Below are 20,797 nucleotides of genomic sequence, written 5' to 3'. Positions count from 1 at the left end.
CGCTAAACCTGCACTCATTGGAAAATGAGGTACTACAGTAGTTCTAATGTTCAACTACATGTGCAGTCAAAGCCCGTATAACAGGGCGAGCATGACAGATGCAGGTGTTGTACAGTTGCACAAACCATGACAGGGCACGTAAAATTACCAGCCCTACTTAAAGCTGCATCATCAGGACCCCTTTGGTACAAGACAACAACCGCACCTGCATTCCGAGAAATTAGCCCCACCAACTGCAGCTACCTGCTACCAGACCTGTTTCGCTTGTGCGAGGCCATCGGATTGTTGGCGCTCCCTTAGAAAAGAAAACAGTAAAAAAAAACTAGTGAGAACGATCAAAATCTTGTTACAAAATACAAGAATAATTAAGCACCTTATTTTCCTCGCCATATGAACGGAAATATTTTGCGCTTTGCCCCGCATAACAGCCCGCACGCAGTTTAGAGCTCAGGAGGCTCAAATGAATTCGTTACGAATGACACCTGCAACACCAGCTCGTAAAGGTAGGTGCGCTGCAAGAACACCTTCGGCGACGAGTAGTCGTCGTTTACGTTTTTGTGGACGCATGCTACGTAACGAGCAGACTTCGGTTTACTTTCATTAGCAATAACGCTCACCAGCAAGGCCTACAACTTGTCGTTCACGCTTAATGGTCATTCCGTGCACCAGCTGCAAGTATCGCTAACCGCAAACTCAACTGTTCCGCTTAACCGTCGGGAGCTCTGCCTGAATGAAAACACGAAAAGGCTTGCCTTTTTGTTATAGCCAAGGCGAAGCACCGGCGCGGGATTCTGCTCTGTAGGCTTGTTGCCCAGAAAGTGCTCGGAGCAAACCTGCGTATTACGTTTGTAGGGCGCAAAGTTGAACGTGGCACCAAAATATACACAGATCGAATACTCACTCGTGCATTTTCACTGGGTTGGTAGTTCTTCCTATTCACTGCAGCTATCCACCGGTGGCGCAGCTTGGCATTCTTCGTTGCGGATGGAAATCGGCGCAGGCTGAAAACACCGCACCGGCACGATTCCCTACGTGTGTTGTGCTCTTCGCAAACAGCGCTAAGCACCCTGCTCCTTTTCCGCTGGTTGTTTTGGCATCCAAACACGACGCAATGATGCCCAGATGACTTCTTCTACTTTGGATCCGTGTGAACGGGCACATTTCCGCACTTTGGAGCCCTAGAGCTGGCGCTTGCCATGTCTACTGGTCGCCGGCGAACACACCATAGAATAAAGAACAACTTTAGAGAAGGGAAACTGTACCTTCCACAGTGGTTCGAAAATAAGAAGCGGCAGCGCATGGAACTTAGTGGGGAACCCGACAGATGGCGCTACTTAAACAGGAAGCGGAAATGCTTTTTTTTTAGTACACTATTCAATATGGCCGCTTTACACCGGTGCCGTACGCTGGGTACGCGCCGTGTTCGCCTCGCTGGCTTTGCGGCATGCCTCAGCTGCCGCGTTTTAATGGCCAGGAGACTAAAGAGCCTCTACTGACGCCCATACAAACAAGCCACAAGTGAGTGAACAGGACGTGCGACTTTATTGGCAGAATAAAACCAGTGCACCTTCTCATACAAGATCAGAAATAAAATTTGCATGTCGAGATGCGCTGAAACCATTAACGCGAGCTCGTAAACTGCTCACTTTCGTTGCCGCACATGGCGATCTGGTAACGAGCGACAATCAGCAGCGCAAGCAAATTGGGCAGTGCACCACCTGTTTGCATTGACAGTCGCCGTAACTTGCATTGCGAAGCAATCCGGTGACGCAAGGCATCTGCTGCCGCAACCAACACAGCGACATGGACTAAACAGCTTTTTAGCGTTCCCGCCTTTCCAACCTGCACGTTTCTTTTTGTTCTTCCGGGGGCCGCTAATGTGTAACTCATAGTTGGTGCGCCACATTCTCCATGTGGGCATCACCATTTTGCAGCCACTTTTGCAGGCCTTTCCACCCATGTGGCTATCAACTTCGGACCATGTAATAACGTGTGCTGTCTCCGTTCACGCCACATCACGGCCGATGAAGGCCCACAAGCATACTTGGCCGGCGGCTGCAGCAAGAAATGTCGAATGGGGAGAGCACCAATTACGGTGCATGTAAATTGGGAGTCTTTGTCGCTGTGTGGACTCCAGGAGCAGATGGTTACCTCGGGAGACTGTTGCCCATGCAGCTAACCAGGTCGCCACATCGAAGAAACATAACACGGCGACCATTATCAAATTAGACTCTGCATTCAATCACCGCATAAGGTTCAGGCAATACACTGTACATTGGCTAAGATCCACATGACAACAGTGGGCATTCACGCACTACAAGTTGCATACAGCACATTCAGCTATCCGACTTCAGGCACAGTGCTTGCCTACGTCGCACATGGTCGTCTAGTAACGAGTGACAACCAGTAGCACAAGCAGATTGGACAGTGCCCCACCTGTTTGCAATGACAGTCACCGTAACTTGCACTGCGAATCAATCGGGTGACGCAGGCACCTGCTGCCATAGCCAACACAGCGACATGAACTACCTGGCATCCTAGTGTTACCTCCTTTCCTACATGCACGTTTCTTTTTGTTCTTTCAGTGGCCACTAATGTGTCGCTCACACTTGGTGCCCCACCTGCTCTCAATATCGATGTGGTCTGTTTTGTGGTAATCGCCAATTCGCAGCCACTTTTGCAGGCCTTTCCACCCATGTGGATATCAACTTCATACACTTCAAACCATGTAATCATGTATGATAGTCTCTGTTCACGCCAAATCATGTACAAATAAGGCCACAAGCACACTTTACCCATGGCTGCAGCAGGAAAGGACAAACAGGGAGCACCAATCACAGTACATGTAAACAAGGAGTTCGTGTCACTGTGTGGACTGCAGGAGCAGGTGCTTACCTCGAGAGGCTGTTGGCCAATACAACTAAACAGGCTGCCACATCCCAGAAATGTAACACGGCAACCATGACCAAGTGGGACAACATTGAAACAAGATTATGTAATCAAATCACTTCAGCATACTCTAACATAACGCTCAATCTATACATTGGCACTATGCATTGGCTGCGATCTACATGACAACAGTGAGCATACACGCACATGGGCTGCTTGCGGCACATTCAACCGTCCGACTGTAGGCATAGCGCTTGCCTTCGTCGCCCACTGCAGTCTGGTAACAAGCAACAACCAGCAGCACAAGCAGATTGGACAGTGTGTCCCACGTGTTTGCACCGACAGTCGGCGTTGAATGTGAGCAACTTGCATCGCGAAACAATCGGGTGACGCAAGCATCTGCTGCCACAGCCAACAGCGACATGGAGTGCCCGGCATATTAGCGTTACCGCCTTTCCAACCTGCATGTTTCTTTTTGTTCTATTGCATGCCACTAATGTGTAACTCACACTTGGTCCGCCACATTCTCTATATATGGACATGGTCGGTTTTGTGGACATAACTATTTTGCAGGCCTTTCCACAAATGTGGATATCAACTTCATACACTTAGAACCATGTAATTATGTACGAGAGTCTCCGTTGATGCCAAATCATGGCTGAGGAAGGCCACAAGCAAAATTTGCACACGGCAGCAGCAGGAAAGGACGGAACGGGGAGCACCAACCACGGTGCGTGTAAATTCGCAGTCTATGTCAATGTGCAGACTGTAGGAGCAGGTGCTTGCCTCGAGAGACTGTTTCCCAATGCAACTGACCAGGCTCCCACATATGAGAAACGTAACACGGTGACAAGTACCAAGTCGCACAGCGCCGAAACCATATTCTGCAATCAATCTCTTCAATGTAGCTTGCACAAAAACACAGGCTGTCGAGCAAGAATAGCAATCCTGAATGAGACTAGGAATTCAATATGGGAATGAGAAAGCTTGCATTCAAGAAAGAAGCCACTCTACCTTGCAAGCATTGAAAGCCAAAAACATTAACAAAAGTTAAATGCTAGATAGCACACAGTGTAAAGGTTAATGCAAGACACACGCCAATGCCACATCAGCTATTTCAGGAGAGGAATTGGACATGGCAACATACACTAGAAAGAACTGCTACACATATGTTATGCTACTAGACAGTGACTGGCATTAAGTATGAGCAAAGAATCGGTTGACCTTTAATGTTTGTATGAGGAATAGGAATGATCTCTAACAAAAGTGTGGAATGAAGAAGCGTGCATTCATTGAAACAAAATTATACTTGGCAAGAACTGGCAAGGCCAGGGAGCTCCCTAAGGAAGGGCAAGCTGACAGAACACTCTTAGCCAGCGTCGTCTGTGCTTGTTCAGAGGTTGCAGGTACATCTGAAGACAAATACTTTTTGTTGTTGAGGTACCTGGATGACTCGGCCAATATCCGTGCTGGTGGAATGATGGCGTAGGCTCTTTTCACTCTTGAAACAGTCGTCCGTAGACTTGATATCTCATCCAAATAATTCTGGAATGGCTTCTTTGTTCGTGGTCTTGTGAATTCAGCTCCAGCCCCTTCCTGTTGGTGTAGATGGGGGCTCCCGTGATGACCAAGATGTACTTGGCACAGACTCTGTTGGGGCAGAACAATGGCACATGAGATACAGCAAAGATTATCCAAACTCATGTTCTTTTATGTTCGAACTAATTATGCTGAACTGTAAACATGAACAAATGTTCATATCGTCTGCTACAAAGAAATGACATGTATCTCAAGACTAGCAAGCCAATACAGCATATATCAGGCATATTTATTTCTGAACCAGGTGTTGTTTACCTTGTAGTAGCAGCCAAAGTCCACACAATGACCTTGTTGTAGCAGGCAGCAGCTTCTGTTTAGTGCATGGAGTGTGTTGCTTTATACTGGTGCCATCCTCATTACTGCATGTCTGGAACAGAAATTTTGACTGCATCAGAAATTGAATAAGCACAATTTTGCAATATAAAATGCGAAAAGGTGCGACATATACATTGCAATGGTTTGTGACGACAGAACACATGCAAATGTACACTGTTTGTTCTAGGGCGCTTAAGCAGCATAGTAAATAAATATGGTTACTCCCCGTAAAATCGATGTCTGCGTAACTACAATGCATGTCAACAGCTTAAGTATTATTAAGATCACAAATAAGAACATTTGTGCGCTCGGTTATACACTAGAAGAGATCACACTGCTGATTTCACAAGCAAATAGATGAAAGACGTGAAGCTATTAGAATTGATGCATTCTTTTTGTGCATGAACGTGATGGACAGCTTCACTACTGCAAAAATAGATGTCCTGAGGTAAGCCAAACTGAACAGCAAGAACATTTGGAACCAACAGGTACTAAATATGGGTGAATTATCATGTGTGCAACTGTTTAATACATTAAATTCAAGCTTCAGTTTATCAAAAGGTTATTCAGTTCTGTGAACGAAAGAAGTTGCCGGCGGACTCGAAAAAAAATATATATATTGATAAGGCAACTCAGTCACTTATGGCTACGGCTAAAACGAGATGAAAAATGTGACGCGCGTTCCGATATCGTTTCTCTTTCGTGAATGTATGCATAATGATGGCCTCGCAACTGAAAGTTTATTTCGGAAACAGCAACGGAGGGTCCCGACTGCCCTTATGTAATGCAGCATCTAGTTCGTTAACTTACCTCCGCCTGTAAGTTAACGAGACGAATAAATTACATAGCGATTGAAGCAGTGATGTTAAACGACTCACCGGTATTGCTGTCCCCAGTCGCAGCAGGACCCGGCTCCCATTTCGATGCAGACGTGTTCCACATGGCTCACGACTGAAACCTAGCTTTCAGGCTTACACTCCAAGTTAAATAACGCGAGATATCGAAGCGCAATAAACTGGTGTTCGCACAAATTAACCAACCAATGTACGAATTAATGAATCCGTACCTGCCGTGCACGCGAATATACCGGTAAAAATTTTAAATCCAGGACAGAGGTCACGTGGGAGGTCGATGATGCTGAACGCTATTTTGCGTTTAAAATGACAAAAAACAACAAAGTTGGTAATGAAAAGTACAATGTAAAATTAGGAATTATACTTTTGTAGTCTTTATCATGCAATAAAAACGCTTCGTTTACTGTTGAAGAAAGTTTGAAGGTTAAAATTGCGCTTACTACGGCGCCTCTAGCGGGAGATATAGCGCTCAACGGGGAACCTTTTTCATTGGCGTACTATGCCTGTTTCTTTAGCAGCGCCGCGCGGTCGATTTTTTCGCCCTCTGTGGCCATTTGTTGAACTTGAGAGTGTGCCACCCCTGAACACACTTTGGCAGCCCAGTACAAAATAGCGCCGGTCGACCGGGCAACCCGGGTGCGAGAGTATGCGTTCGGTTAGTCTGGGTGCGAGACTAGCGTGTTCTGGTCTATGGGGCTCTTGCATTGCCCAGGGGGCGCTGCGAAAAAGGTGCTAAAAAGCGCCCTCTGTCCTAAAATGGGTCGTACCAAGCTCCGTCGTCTGCTTCGGAAAGCACGTTTACAATATGGACCCGCCACTTTCGGTTCTGTTGTATCACGGCCTGCAGCGAATATCCGGTGCCGAAGATTTTTTCAGGGGTGGCACGCTGCGTAAAGGCAAGAAATTATGCAGTGCCGAATACCTGTATGCCGTTCAAGAATTAAGCGGCGAAGTTTTAGCGCGGTGTCAATCGCAAGTGAAGCGAGTCGCGTACGAAGTGGAACTTCAGGTTAGGTTTGCACGTTGCTAGATTCAGGCGCACAAACGCGAGGAAATGCTTGATATAAATGAATCCACAGCAGCGATAAGCAGACATCATGTGTACGGAACTGCTCGAGCACACGATCGTACGCGCCGCGAAGGCAGCGGTCTTTCGACATGCCGCGAAACGGCGGGCCTCCTGCAATATTTGTTGACTGCATGCCGCTAAACAAGTAGTTATGCCTGCGTTGTCGTAGCGGCCATCTGTCCCTTTTAGTAACTGCTAATAACTGATGCAATGCATATGAGCTCGCACGTCCGTGCGAATCGCGCTGCAGCGCGAGCTCGTAGCTGCTCGCTTGACGTAGCTTTTAATGACAGCGCTCGAACATCGATCTGCTGTAATCAATACTACCTTGCTGCGCTGCCTCAACATGCTGACTTGAGGTCAAGTATGAGCACATTTAACTCTCTAACCTGTGCTGCTCGTAGTGGGGTAGTGAATCGTCACCGAATCAGCCCGGCCATTTGTGGTCATTTGCACACACCTGGTCACATAACCACTTCGCATCGGTCGAATGGTTAATTGTCGCTGTGGCCGGGTCTCGAATCGTGAATTACCAGCCATGCCTGCTGCTATGTCGGTGTGCTGTCGGGACTGTAGGTGCAAAAGACCGAAATTTAGAACGCAGATAATCAAGCAAGCTTCAAGACAGGCGAAACAGTCAGCATGGCGCGAAGTTTCGCTTACTCAGCGCGACGAACTGCAGCTATGCAGCGTGTCCGACGCTCCACTTCGTGAGGCCTTGAAGGAAAACGGTAGAATCTGATGTTGGGATTCAGGCCTTCTTGCTCATGGCAGCCCACGACGCAGAAGTAATGACGGTGACGCCTTCTCGAGGCTGGGCTAGGTCTTTCCGGATCGGCGTCACCGATTCCGTCTGCTCCCAGCATTACATCCCACGGCACACGGAGAGCCCGTTATCGTTAAACTACAGGCTGCGGCGAGCTCGCAGCGTGGTCGACATGGTCTACGAGAAGTGACGAGCTTTTTCGCACTCGCAACAGGGCAGAAAAAAGTGCGAATCGACGCAAAACTCGGCCGAGAAACGTGCTTCGCCACAGCCAGGGCTCAATACGACCCAAGCTGGTACGACCCAGATGTCGTTTCCCGCGCCGCCACCAGGCGCCGCTACTATACCTCAAACTCAAGCGCAAGACGCCCATAGGCTGCGGCGAGCTCACAGCGTGGTCTGTGAGAAGTGACGAGCCTTTCCGCACTCGCAACAGGGCATAAAAAAGTGCGAATCGACGCAAAACTCGGCCCAGAAACGTGCTTCGCCACAGCCGACCCAGATGTCGTTTCCCGCACCGCCACCAGGCGCCGCTACTATACCTCAAGCATAGAGAAAGAAATCTCCAGCGCAAGACGCCCATAAGCTGGTACTTCATTCTATGACGCAAACTTCGACGCTCGTCGCAATGGACCCTGACACCGACAGATTGTCTCGCGATGGTGGGCTCAACTTCAGCGATTTGAGCACCGACGAGCGCGACCTGCTGCTGAGGGCTCGCACTGCCGGCGTCGTTGCGTACTACGACGGCGGCCTCGACACCGGCTCTCCGGAGCGGGAAAGCAACGAGGGCTTCCCACGACATCACATGGACGTGGCATTCTCGCTGCTTGTTCCAAATGAAAGTTTCGCGAGCCAGCAGAACCCTCACAGCACGACGCGATAATGAAAGTACTGAAACTCCAAAGCGTGCGCGGCGCAGAGTCGTGCGCGCAGAGTCGAGCGAAAACGAAACCTTTCGACCACCCATACTACTGAAAGGTAACGTCAAAATCTTATTTTTTGTTAGAATCGAGTAGACGTAGACAAGTGGCATTTTCTTCCGTCTTATAATCGAATGAGATGATATTTTTAATACGAGTAGTTGAGTATTAGTAACATAAATTATGGGGAGACCTTTCGTCATCGGTTTAGTACCGGAATGTCGCTGGGGGGTCTCAAATCGTGTCATGCATTTACCTCAATTTCTCGGTTACTAAAGCTCTGTTCGTGATTATATTGACGCCTTAGACGTTCTAGGACATTGCTCTACCACTTTAACTTGACTTTCTGGTAACCTTTAGTGTCCCTTTAAGCTCTTTCCGTGGCGCGTAGGGATGTAATACTTAGCATACATGATCCTTAGCCCGAATTGTATGCACTGCGCTTGTCAGCTCGAAAAGGCCAGGCCTGAAGAGGGGCCCCATTAAGAAGCAGGCAGGCGACAAGGCTGAAGCGAACGAAGGCCTCGGGTAAGCGGCATTGTGCCCAACAGCTCGATGACCACCTCAAGGACGACTGGTCGCGTTTCAGGGCGGTTTAGGTGAAGCGAGGAAACCTTTCACCCTGCAAAAACATGTGCAGGCAACCGAGCAACCCTTCCAAAGGCGATTCGTCGCGTTTGGGGACGACCATGCTTCGGTGTTCTGGACGGCTTTTGAGGCGACAGTGGTTGCAACTCCACTAATCGCGGTAATAAGCGCAAGTGACACCTTGAAAATTTTGTAGCCATGGATCAGGCACCCCAGCGTTCCTCCACGCTTCATGGCAGCAGATTTGAAGCAAAGAACGACGCACGCGGTAGCAGAAAACTACTAGGGTGCCTCGATAGCAGCGCCGCCGTACTATCGAAATACCCTAAAAAAACCACCCGTTACTTCCTACGTGCCTCCATACGTGTGACGGCAGGTGTCACTAGAGGTTACCACGTACCAAACAATCTCGAATAGTCCGCCAGTCATGTGGGCCGAAATATACCCAAGAGGAATCGCGCACGTTGTCCCCGGGGAGTGGGAGGGGAGAGAGAGAGATGGAGATTCTTGTTGAAAGAGGAGGCGAAGTTGGGGTAAAGTGCAGAGCAGTTGTCTCTCCGGAGAGGAGAGAGAGAGAGGTTCTTGTTGGGGAAGGAAATAATTGGGGTAAAGTGCAGTGCAGTAACTGTCTCTCAGATGAGGAGAGGGGCGACCTCAGAGGTGGTTGGCTTGCCGAGACCTGCGGAATCACGTGACCCTCCCTCAATTTTTTTTTCTTTCACTGCACCATGACCATAACCGTACGCTGCCGGCGAACTGAGGCGCGCACAACTCGAGGCGAGTTTTCGAGTCGATCTGTTCACCAAGGCCCGTATTCACAAAACGTTCTTACGCTTAAAGCGGTCGTGCGAGCCAGTAGTAATGTAGGACGTATCATTAGCGAAGGCGATCAGCCAATGAAAAACAGCACTTACGAATGAAAAGCTTTGCAAATTCGGTCCCAGATCTGTTGCATAGTGCCTCGAGCACCACATTATCACACAACAGTTTCGATTACCAGATTCAGTGCGCAGCGTCTCAGTGGTTATGCCGTTCAGTTGCTGAACACGAGGTCGCGAGTTCGGCTATACCGGCCGCGGCGGCCCAATTTCAGTGGAAACGAAGAGAGAGAGAAAAAAAAAAAACTCTGGAGTATGCGTCGATCAGTGCAAGTTAAAAAAATGAACAACCAACTTGACCAGTGTCCCTCATGCCCTCAAAAAACATAAATGAATCGGTCCATCGCACTTTCATCTTATTCTTATGATCTTATTCCGATTGGCGCGATGCGCAACTCTAGGTTAGACGGAAAGTCACTTCAGCAGCAGAGGCGAGGTATCGCGAAGCTTCATTTTACCCCGCCTTACTGCGTCACAGACGAGTGGCACCGCAAGCCGCGCTTCGCGCTGCAGCGGGCGTATTCACGGGTAAATTGAACGAATAATTTGACATCAAATATTTCAGTCTACATAACAATTTTGAAATGTAGAAGCACTAAACTAGATTTCTATGACGATTGTTTTCAGCTTTCTAATATAAAAATGTGCCATAAAGTTTGTAATTACGAAGTTATTTATTTTAAATATGTTATTTAGTGAATTAATCACTTTGGTTTTTCCTGTAAATGATGTCCGCATGGGTACATAATCTATCTGTAGTGAGGTAATATAATAAATGTTGAAGGCTTTAAGAAAACGACCAACCCTTCCCGTACCGGAAAATGGGGTAAGCCAAGCTTGGCCTGCGTGCACCTGACCTTTGTCACGGTTAATTAGCCCACGGGTAACGGTGCGGGATTGCTTCGGCCTCCCGTTCCATTAGCTCGGGATCTTCTATTCGTGGCAGTCCGGTTGCCTGGGCTCGGGCGGCTCTAAATGCTGGATGGGCTGTTAGAAATGGCGAGAACTCGCCCTTTCACGGGCGAGTTCTCGCCGCTTCTCGTCAATGGCTGCTTGTTCCTCAAGGGAACGCACAACGCGTGGCTGTCCCATCCGTTTTCGAAGACTGAACGGAACGGAAACGAAGCTGGCGGCAGCGCGTGCGAAACCCTTTCCTGTCCTTTCCCTCCCCGTTGGAAGCGAAACGTCGGTGGCGTGAGCGCGCGCCTATGCAGCTGGAATCCTTGCTAATGACTCACGTTCCGGCCCCGGCGCAGCTGTCAACTCATGAAATCACCCTTTCCCGCAACTGCTCTCCTCTGGGAGCAACTGTTTTTTTTTTTTGCGTGACCACGAAAACGCCACCGAAACTTGTGAGCCAATACAAGCTTCGCTTGAAAACGGAGCTCGAAGTAAAAGAAAGACATACGCTGTATGTTGTAATGGCCTCAGACTAATGTTCCAGTACGGAAACAGCAGCAAACAGCAGATAACAATCCTGCAGTATTTTCTGACCATTGAGGGCTATGCAACCTTTTCAGGGTTTTGCAATTTACATACTGCATAATACAAAATTTGTAGTAAAAAGACAGGAGCGATTCCTTCGTCTGAACTCATCTACTGCGACAGAAACATTCTCGTACAGTGAAGAGTTCTTGCTTGCTTGAGTTTTCTTCGTATAACTGCGCTAACTCGCTACGGGGGAATTGACAAGATGTCAGCAGTTATAAGAGTGTTGGTTGAGGAAGGGAGGGGGGATGTATAAAAATTGTAATTATAAATCCTGTGATAGTAGAGGAATAACTTTACCTTCTTTGTGATACGCAACTGCCTACTTTATGGTATAGTATAATGCACGTCGTGGAATTCGAAATACAGGAAAAAAATACTTTCACTCAAATCTCGTAGTTGGCACTGAGTCATTTTGCACGTGACATGAGTTGTATAAGTTTTGGCCTCAAGATAAATAATCCCTAGACGAAACAACTAATCGAGCCTGAAAATCAAGACGCCTTTAGCACAGCAACTGCCTCGTTCCTTGCGGCTCAAGCATCAATTTACACTCGCAACTATAGCACTTGAAGATCGCAGAGCAGAAACACAGCACTGGAGGTGTGTACTTATTTCTCCTAGCTTTTCATGGCATTTCTGCGCTACGTCTTGTTTATTAATAAAGCTAGCACAGGCTTAACTCGGCAACGTATGCCACGTTGCAATCCTGCTAGGACTACACCCGTACGTGTTGGAAGGAGAGCTCTGGTTCGGTGCGGTCTTTAGGCCACGCGTCTTCCTGGATGAGACGGCCCGGCCCCATCACGGTGATGTATAAGTGAATGCATGCAGGCATGACAGCACTGCGGCAGGTACATACGCAGAAACCAAGTGCCTTCCCTACCCCATGACACACTCGAAAAAAGGCGCAGTCGGAACTGGATTGAGGGTCGCTAGAACCTAACTCCGGAAGGCTCTCGAATATCTAAATGATGTCACCGAGAGGCTTCCCTTTAGTCTCTGGAATGCACGTGTAGACGAAGGTGACCTGCACAACAGTGACCAACGTGAACGTCCGGAAGAGACCGGAGAAGTTGAATAGACGGACCAGGTCCAGGAACTCCTTGCTGATAAGGAACTCGCAGAAGAAGCAGAAGGCAGTGCTGACGCCAGTAGGGAGAGCACGGGCTCTGGGTGATAGAATCTCCCCCATAACGACCCAGGGCACTGGCCAATGCCGAGGCAGAAGGCGGCAATATACGCGAGCGGCACATACCGATAGCGATGGTGGAATTCTCCATTGTCCATGTCCTTGTAGTAGTAGAATTAGGAACCCCAACACTGCCAGGCTGGCAGTCACAATTAGACATGAGACAAGCTCGAGGCAGCGGCGGCCCGCGCGGTCGACGAGCAGGGATGCTGCGTGCGACAAGATTACTTGCCCACCTCCTAGCATAAACGTGCAGTCGGCGGCCAAGATCTCAACTGGACGACTCGATTATCTTGACCGCGCAGAAGGTGATAACGTCGATGCCGTGGAACATGCTGGAAAAACGTGAGCAGGAGCGTGCAGGCGAGCGGCAGCGACTAGCTGCGCTGTATAGCAAGTCTCCGACGGCAGCCAGCTGACGCAGCAAGCTTTCCACGATGGCCAGGCACTCGGCCTCGGCGCAGAACTTCGGCCCGTACAGGAACCACAGAGCGTCGAGCGCCTTGTCACGTCGGCCGTGGGCCACCAGCCAGCGGGGGACTCGACGGCGAACGCCAATGCGACGGCCATAGGCACGGGACGGCACATGATACACAGTAGAGCAAGCGTCATCCAGTCGAGTCACTTAATTGCCGCCTACGAAGACGGTCAGCGTGCACGCCTAGCGTCATGGCCAACTGGACGCCAGAGCCGAGGAGGCCGCGAACGGGCGGCGGGCTGATCTCGGCCACAAACACGGGAACGCGACCCGCGAACATCCACGTAAGGCTGGCGATTTTAGGAGCTACCCAACTATTGATTTCGAGAATTAACATGGTAGCCTTCTTGTGTCACACATAGAGTTGCGAATGGCCATTCAGGTGTTCCTGTGGCGAAACACCAATGAAAAAGCCACGAATGGGATGATATTTTGAGCATTTAAAAAGATACGTAATTTTCAGAATGAAAGTTCGAATTTCTTCTTGTGATTTCTGAATCAATAGCATCTTATAGAAAGCAGTCAAGGTATTCACGTTCCTGACAGGTACACAGAGGGGACGATGCCAGACCGGACCTGTACAGGTAAAGATTTAGGGGTGGGATGCGTAATTTTGTTATGGAGATTTCTAATTCACGTGTGTGCCGCTATTTATTGTCCCATGGAAAAAGCAAACGATTATATCCCGACGTTGAGATTTCAATTTTTGTATAATCTTAGAATAGATAATTTTTTTAAAACTTAGCCCCAGTGACATAAGCCGAAGTAGGCATAACGGACATGAGTGGTCCAACAAGATATTGAATACACCTACATAACCAGGCCAAATGGCCACGACACTCACGATTTCAAGTGCGCGAATGATGTAATTAGAAAAAGGAAGAAATCCTTTCTCGAAACACACAGCTCACATTATTGACGAGCGTGCGTGCATTGCGACGCAGCCGAAATCACGAAAGCGTAATAACAAAAGTTGAGAGTCCTAACCCCGACACAAATAGAACAAAATAATTACACGCCACGATATGTACGGAGAGTATTCGGTTGGTTATGATACTAACGTACGATTGAAAGTAACAACCGGTATAGTTGAGAAAAGAAGCCAAGTACACGTACATTACTAGATGGACAGACACCGCCTTTTTATGCATGCAAACCTATTAATATCTGCAAAGCAAATGAAAAGTGTAGTTCATGTAATTCGAGACAGTAAATATGATGATTAAATATACAGACGGCTTTAAAGCAAGGCAACTTAGTTTCATGACGGCAAGTTATCGTGCAAAATAAATGTGCAGGTGCACGTGCTCACACCATTCTTCCGCTGCGCGAATGTCACGTGTCATTCGGCAGTGGCGATCGCCCGAGTTGTATTAACGCAGGGAACTGAGAGCGGCCAGAATGCACACAGGCACTTGCACAATCCTTTCTCCCTGCAGGTTCCGATCGCAATCGTCTTCCCGTATATATTTATTTAGCGACAAACGAATGCTCGGGGTTTCTGAATCAGAAGTTCTCGGATCGAATAGGATTCTCAAGACAAGATTATTGTGCTAGTATTAAAAATTGCAGAGGTTTGTCCACCACATTAAATAGCTGTCACCTGCTTTTACTTGCCTTGTTGCTTTTCCTCAATGTTCTAAAATCAATTATATGCAATGTTTCTGCTCATCGTCCAATAGATTTTAATATATGCGAGCTTCATTGTAGAAAACGCGAGAAGAACGACAACTGTGAGGTCGCCAGGAGTCTGACGATAGGTTATGGGCACTGGCTACAAGCATTCCGTCGAGATTATTGGCACAAGACATGCGTGCATGTTTATATAAATGGCAGAGAAGCTTTGCGAGGTTTCATTAACGTGGTGGAATTGAGTGCAGACGGTGCAAAGATGAACCTCCAGCTTACCTGATTTGCATCTTGGTGTACTTTTGTGAGGAAGCGCCCATGCAGTCGGCCGAGCCGGGGCATCCCGCTAGCAGCAGCAGCGAGGAAAATCTGTTAGGAAAAGTAAAAAATCGAGACGTCGTGAAAGGCGGTGGACGAGACCACACAAGACTGCGTGGACAGTGCAGAATAGAATTTCAGCCCTTGCAATGCCTGACCATTTGTTGCAAATCTCCAGAAGTAAAAATAAGGCACATTATTTAAGAGCATGGGCAGGACATGTAATGAGGAGGGAAGATAACCGATGGTCATTAAGGGTTACGGACTGGATCCCAAGGGAAGGGAAGCGTAGCAGGGGGTGGCAGAAAGTTAGGTGGGCGGATGAGATTAAGAAGTTTGCAGGGACGGCATGGCCACAATTAGTACATGACCGGGGTTGTTGGAGAAATATGGGAGAGGCCTTTGCCCTGCAGTGGGCGTAAACAGACTGATGATGACGATGATGATGATGATGATGATATTTAAGAGCAACGACAGCATATCCAGTCGTATGCGGCGTAGCGTGAAATGGCGATAGCGAATAAAAACATTTCGCGTGCATTCACTGCTCAACGCAGTAAAATCCATGCAGTAATTCTGCTGGTTACTTTACCTACTATAGAGCGACCAACGAAAAAAAAAACGCGCTGTCCCCTCCCCCCCCTCCCCTCCTCCCTCTCCTCAGACCAGGACATATTTTTATTCAAGTGCGAAGTTTTCTTTGTGAGAAAGTGTTATGGGACTCATTTGTGGCTACTCTCACGTGCACGGCGACGTTTCTCTTTCAAGGTGCCATCTTTAAGGTATACGCGGCTTCAATCGGGTTTTATTCTTGGGTTAATAATATATCACAATTTCTTCACAGCGAGATGCCATAAACAAAGAGAAAACGGAACACAGCAACGACCAGCCTGGCACCAACACACAAAGAGTAGCAAACAGTATGTTCACCCAAAAGCGCAGCAGAAGATGGCATGACTTCGTTGTGTGCGCGAAGCGTGATTCGCAGCATGGCGACACGTGGTGCATCACGTACGATGCTCACGACTACGCATCATGAGCATCGCTTGATGGTGGGCTAAAGATGCAACCGCCGGGTGCCGAGTGCCGTCGCTGGTGGCATCTTTACTATCCGCTCACCGTTAAATGGGCATCATCCATCGCTATCGTTGCCCACACTTCACTCCTAAGCACTCTAACCGAGACTCCATGCATAGCGCCTACGTTTTGTTGAGGCCGAAGCACGGGAACATTCTTCTCGATCCCCTGGTTCAACTCATTGCTCGACAGCCGTCCTCTGATATCCAGCCTGCTGACTTTTAACGTCAAATGCCTCATATGAGTACACGCCCGCGGTGCGTCTTCTCTCGCAGCGTTTTGTTCGTACAACGTTTCGTGCTGCATAAAAAAAAATTTATCGCTTGTCCTCTTTCTCTCGAGCAGCCGAGAGCAACGAAACAAATACCTATATCGCATGAAAAAGGCTTGGAGAGTTCGTTCGAGCTACCTTTTATTTATTATCTTTTGCAAGAAAGTTGGTGTGTTACATTCAGAAGTTAGGTGAACAATATCTCTGGAATAGATTTTTATCTGAAGCTTCTTTTCCTGTCACCAAGTACTATTGCTATCGCTCAAAACACACTTCGCTAAACTATGGGGGTGTAATACAGCAAACAGCGCAAAAAGAGAAATAAGGATAGTGAAACGAACGACACGAGCGCTTTCCTGGCATTAGGCCCATTGCTTCTTTGTTTTGCCGTATTATGTCGTGATACGAACAAGCCTGGGTGACAACCACATTGTAATAAATTGTGGGGTTTCGCGACCGAGAGCAACATGCGGCCTGTAGGGGCTGTGGAATGGTTCGTACGACCTGTCGTTCTTAAGGCGTTCTTGCCATGCTAGCTTTTCTGCATTTTGCCCTAATTGAAATGCGGTCTCCGGTAGCTGAACCCGCGACCTGGTGCTCAGCAACAGGGCGTCATAGAGATTGAGCCGCCTTTAGCCTTCAGAATAGCCTGCTGTGCGGGCAAGTCATGCGGCTGCCTAGCTTGAGAAACGCAGCTTTGAGTACAATAACGAGCTCACGAGCAACCAATTCCGAAATGTTTTAGTGTGAAAGAGGCTAATTAAACAGAACCGATCCCTTCAATAGCGCTTCTCTGCGTCCGCGCAGCTAACCTCCCTTTTACGAAGACGCGCTAAGCCAGATAAGCGCCGCACCATTCGGGCCACACACGGGATCTTGAATGACGCGAGCGAAAAAGCGCGAGTCGAGGGATGAGATACAGCCGCGGTGAAAGGCACGCCTCGCGACTTCGGCATCGAATGGAGACGACGGAGAGGGGAACGCAGGATGTGTCACGAGAGCGAAGAGCCGAGCACCGGTGAAGTGCGCATCTCCAAGTCATTTCGCTCTGACGGCGACTGACACCGTCCGCTGTGAGCGTGATCATGCCCCGACGGTGATAAGGGGAGCGCGATATCTTTTTTTTCCAGCAATTGACCACGAGCCGCTGCGCGATCCCCGACGAGGAAAAAAACATGAAAAAGCTCGAGGCCCGTCCGGCTCTCGTCAGAGCTGCGGTGAGCTTCCCTGTGGAAGCGATGCGGAAGAAGCGTCGTCCCTGCTCGAGCTTGGCTCCGAGCGAAGACGGCGGTATCACGCCGGGTTTGCCCGACGGTGCCGACGGCTCGATGCACCAGTGCTCCAGTACCGCCACTCTGTCCGGGGGCGCCGGGCAGCGGCTGGCGACGGTCAAGCCTACCCACAGCGACGAGTCACTGGCCGAGCTGTTCGCCCTCATTGAGAGCAACCCCTGCCTGTGGAAGAACGACTCGAGGAGCTTCAAAAACCTGCGACTCAAGCGTCGCCTTTGGGAGCGCTTCGCCGTTCACCTCCAGAAGCATTTCCCCATGCTGGGACCGTTCACTGGTGGTGAGTTCAACCTTCTCTTAGTGCGATATATATACTTGTACCCATCCCTATATGTCGGATAATCTACGCCTCTAAGTGAGCGTGACCGCTGGCATGGATATTGGCAGTGCCTGTTGGCACCACGAGCGTCTGAGAAGCACGCGAATTTGGCTTTCTGCCTCCTTGCGTCGTCTCTACTTTCCGTCTTCCGCGAGGCGTCATTCTGTATCCGTATTGTGTTAGGCAATTTTTTCGCAGTCGTACTATTACGCCGTCCATTAAAGGGCCTACAAACGGACTCCTGCCAGTGTGCGTTAAATCTTGGTGTATCTCCTAAGAACATGTAGCCACAATATTGCTACAGGGCTTCTATAATAAGCATCCTTTTTTTCTTTTTTCGAACGACGAGTGGTCGCGCAACTCGTGGCAGCCTGCTAAACGCGTGAACAAGCGTTTGCCAATAGCACTCGCATCTTCACGGGACACACGCCTAGGTGACATCTGGATGTAACTCTCCACGGCACGTGTTTAAGTCAGAACGCGGTTCGCTAGCGGTGCATTGCCTCCAACTCTTGCGTATTTTCCGCAAACGAAATATGAAATGTCGCGTACCATGTTCACAACACGACGGAACAGCAGTTCTACTTGGGCGCCTATAATCAACTAATTTACAGCATTATTTTGCCTAAACGGAACAAAAACAAAGCCGGATGCTCGGCGAACTGTTTATTGGCCCGTGTTCTGCTTGAGGTCTACTTGGAAACTAAATTCGTATCTACATATTCCAAATGTCCTAGTGCTCTATCCGCTCCTTCCATTGCAGACAACCTACGATATGTGTACAGCATCAAGAGGCGGCAGTACTACGATGAGTTGAAAGACAAGACTGGGCGGGCAAAAAACGGAGAGCTCGAATACACCGGTCGGTGGAAGTTCTTCGACTGCCTCAGCTTCCTGCGGGTTCACTCGGAGCCCTTCCGGGCTGCCGTCATTAGTCCACTACTTCACTTCGAGAAAGAGCTGCTGGTGAGTGGCGCCTGCTCTTGATGTTACCGGTTACCTACGCCCTCGCGGCAGTCCAAGACTAGTTCACAGCAGTAGCAAGGCAACGTTAGACGCGCATACTCTATCTGTACGCCAGCAAGTGTTCCTGGGCGCAGCAAGCAGAGCCGAAATCCGTCACGTAATCTCGAGTCAGACCGGAAAACGACGAACATGCGCGATGTTAATCGCTCGAGTCGTTCGCGCTCGTCATGGTTCTCCATCGAAGGTTTACACGTTGTTCATCTTTTGTTTATCAGCGGGCTTCTTTATCGTAACTGTTTGGCGTATATGAAGTTCTCCAATTACATTCCCTCCTATCACTTTGTTTCCTTTATATTGTGTGACGTCCGCGAAATTAGTATTTCTGCGCTTTGCAACAACGTATTTTTTGCAGATCGAGCTGGAGGAAGAGAGTGACGATGCGCTGTTGGACGACGGTGACGGGGTCATAATGGAAGCGGACGAGCCTAGCATCTTGCCCGACAGCGTCTCGGCGCCTCCTGCACAGCCGGGGGTTGCCAACGATGAGGTCGCCACTGAAGACTGCGCCGAATACACCAACCGCCTTGAGTCTCCTTCGGCTCCACAGCCCGCAAAGAAGGTCCGGCTTTCCCCTGACAGCGTTGATGTAACGCCACTTCTCCCTTTAGCCACGTGCAGCAGCAGCGGCGGCAGCAACACCGGGCCGCATGTCGAGAGTGTGCAGTCGCTCAGTGCCGGCGGCTACTACGACGAGTGCGACCAGTTCGGCAATATAATTGCTAATTACATGCGCCGGCTGTCGGATGAGGACAGGCTCGAGTTCCATTGCCACATCATGAGCTGTACGAAGGACTTCTTCAAGTGCTTCACGCGTTTCAGCGAAAGACGGCGCCCTTAACTGATGTGGACATTGCGTGGCTTCACCGAGTCAGCTGCTCTGCATAATTAAAAAGTTGCACCATGCATTCACCCTTGTCGTCACTTTCCTCACTTGTGGATGTGAATCACTCCGCACCGTCTTCGTTCTCGTCAGTAAAGATACCTAGGTTGTAATGGCAACTAGTCTAGGAATATATAACCAAAAAATTATGCAGATCCCACGCCCTGTGGGAATCGATGTACGCGAAGCTTTCTGTGCTGATTACTCTGATTGACGATGATTAGCGGTGATGTTGACGGCGAACGTTCAGTCTTCAACGTTTAGTCTAACACGAGAGCGGTGAGTTGACGTTAAACGTTACCTTGTGTGTACCACTGCTGTTTTCCTGCGTAGTACACAGAACAAACAGGGAGAGGTATTTGCTTGAGCCGTTGTTGTGCGCCATATTTCATAACCTCCGAGAGGATTGAGCATTGTCATTGCCTGAAATGGCACATCACACTGATGCAGAAGTATTTAACTTGAATTACATAACGGGGCTGTGCGTGCCGAAAGCACAGTCGGGTAATGAGGCACGCCGTAGTGGTGGACTCCGGATTAAAATTTTGACGCCGTTGTGTTCATTAACGTGTCCCTAAATCAAACTGCATGAGTGTTTTTTTTTTATTTCGCCCCCGTCAAAATGCGGCTGCCTCGGTCAAATCTATGACCTCGAGCAATGCCAGAGCAGCAACAGAAGTGTCGACGTGCGACCGCTTCCTTTGTGTCGCCTAGACCCTGCGGTGCGCTTTCATGCGGCTCTGCTTCTGCACGCACTGCGTAAGTTGTCCGCTTGACAAATCTGCATGGTGTTTATTTTCAGCAGAAACGCACCGTACCGTACCTTGAACTTAAGTTTATCCAGCGTTTCCTTGCCTAATCAAGTCACCTTTTCTCTATCCCCCCATCCCCCCCCCCCCTTGTATTTGAATGGGGACTGCGAGCGAAGAGTGGCAATCCTGTTTATTCA

General features: G+C 49.0%; 1 protein-coding gene and 1 long non-coding RNA gene across 2 annotated transcripts; one reads left to right on the top strand and one right to left on the bottom strand.

Annotated features, from left to right (window-relative positions):
• Positions 1 to 1,523: 1,523 nt before the first annotated feature.
• LOC139054339 (uncharacterized) lies at positions 1,524 to 5,834 on the bottom strand. The gene is made up of 3 exons (XR_011511148.1): positions 5,682 to 5,834; positions 4,744 to 4,855; positions 1,524 to 4,539 (listed from the first exon to the last, which is right to left on the bottom strand). It is a non-coding gene; the product is annotated as an uncharacterized lncRNA (long non-coding RNA).
• Positions 5,835 to 17,306: 11,472 nt separating this feature from the next.
• On the top strand, positions 17,307 to 19,873 carry LOC135902924 (uncharacterized). The gene is made up of 3 exons (XM_065433249.2): positions 17,307 to 17,903; positions 18,706 to 18,908; positions 19,321 to 19,873. The coding sequence occupies exons 1-3, from the start codon at positions 17,510 to 17,512 to the stop codon at positions 19,804 to 19,806; spliced, it is 1,083 nt and encodes a 360-aa protein (XP_065289321.2). The 5' UTR covers positions 17,307 to 17,509; the 3' UTR covers positions 19,807 to 19,873.
• Positions 19,874 to 20,797: the final 924 nt, after the last annotated feature.

The sequence above is a fragment of the Dermacentor albipictus genome, chromosome 1 (genome assembly GCF_038994185.2).
Source record: "Dermacentor albipictus isolate Rhodes 1998 colony chromosome 1, USDA_Dalb.pri_finalv2, whole genome shotgun sequence".
In the NCBI taxonomy this organism is placed as follows: Eukaryota; Metazoa; Arthropoda; class Arachnida; order Ixodida; family Ixodidae; genus Dermacentor; species Dermacentor albipictus.
The sequence above is the reverse complement of the archived record's forward strand: the minus strand, read 5'-3'. Positions and strand labels throughout refer to the sequence as shown.

What these genes read in the sequence shown, in the direction of transcription:
- LOC135902924 (XM_065433249.2), top strand. Translation starts at nt 17,510, where the DNA reads ATGAAAAAGCTCGAGGCCCGTCCGGCTCTCGTCAGAGCTGCGGTGAGC. An exon ending in GCTGGGACCGTTCACTGGTG is followed by an intron (nt 17,904 to 18,705) that starts GTGAGTTCAACC and finishes CTTCCATTGCAG; the next exon opens with ACAACCTACGATATGTGTAC. An exon ending in ACTTCGAGAAAGAGCTGCTG is followed by an intron (nt 18,909 to 19,320) that starts GTGAGTGGCGCC and finishes TATTTTTTGCAG; the next exon opens with ATCGAGCTGGAGGAAGAGAG.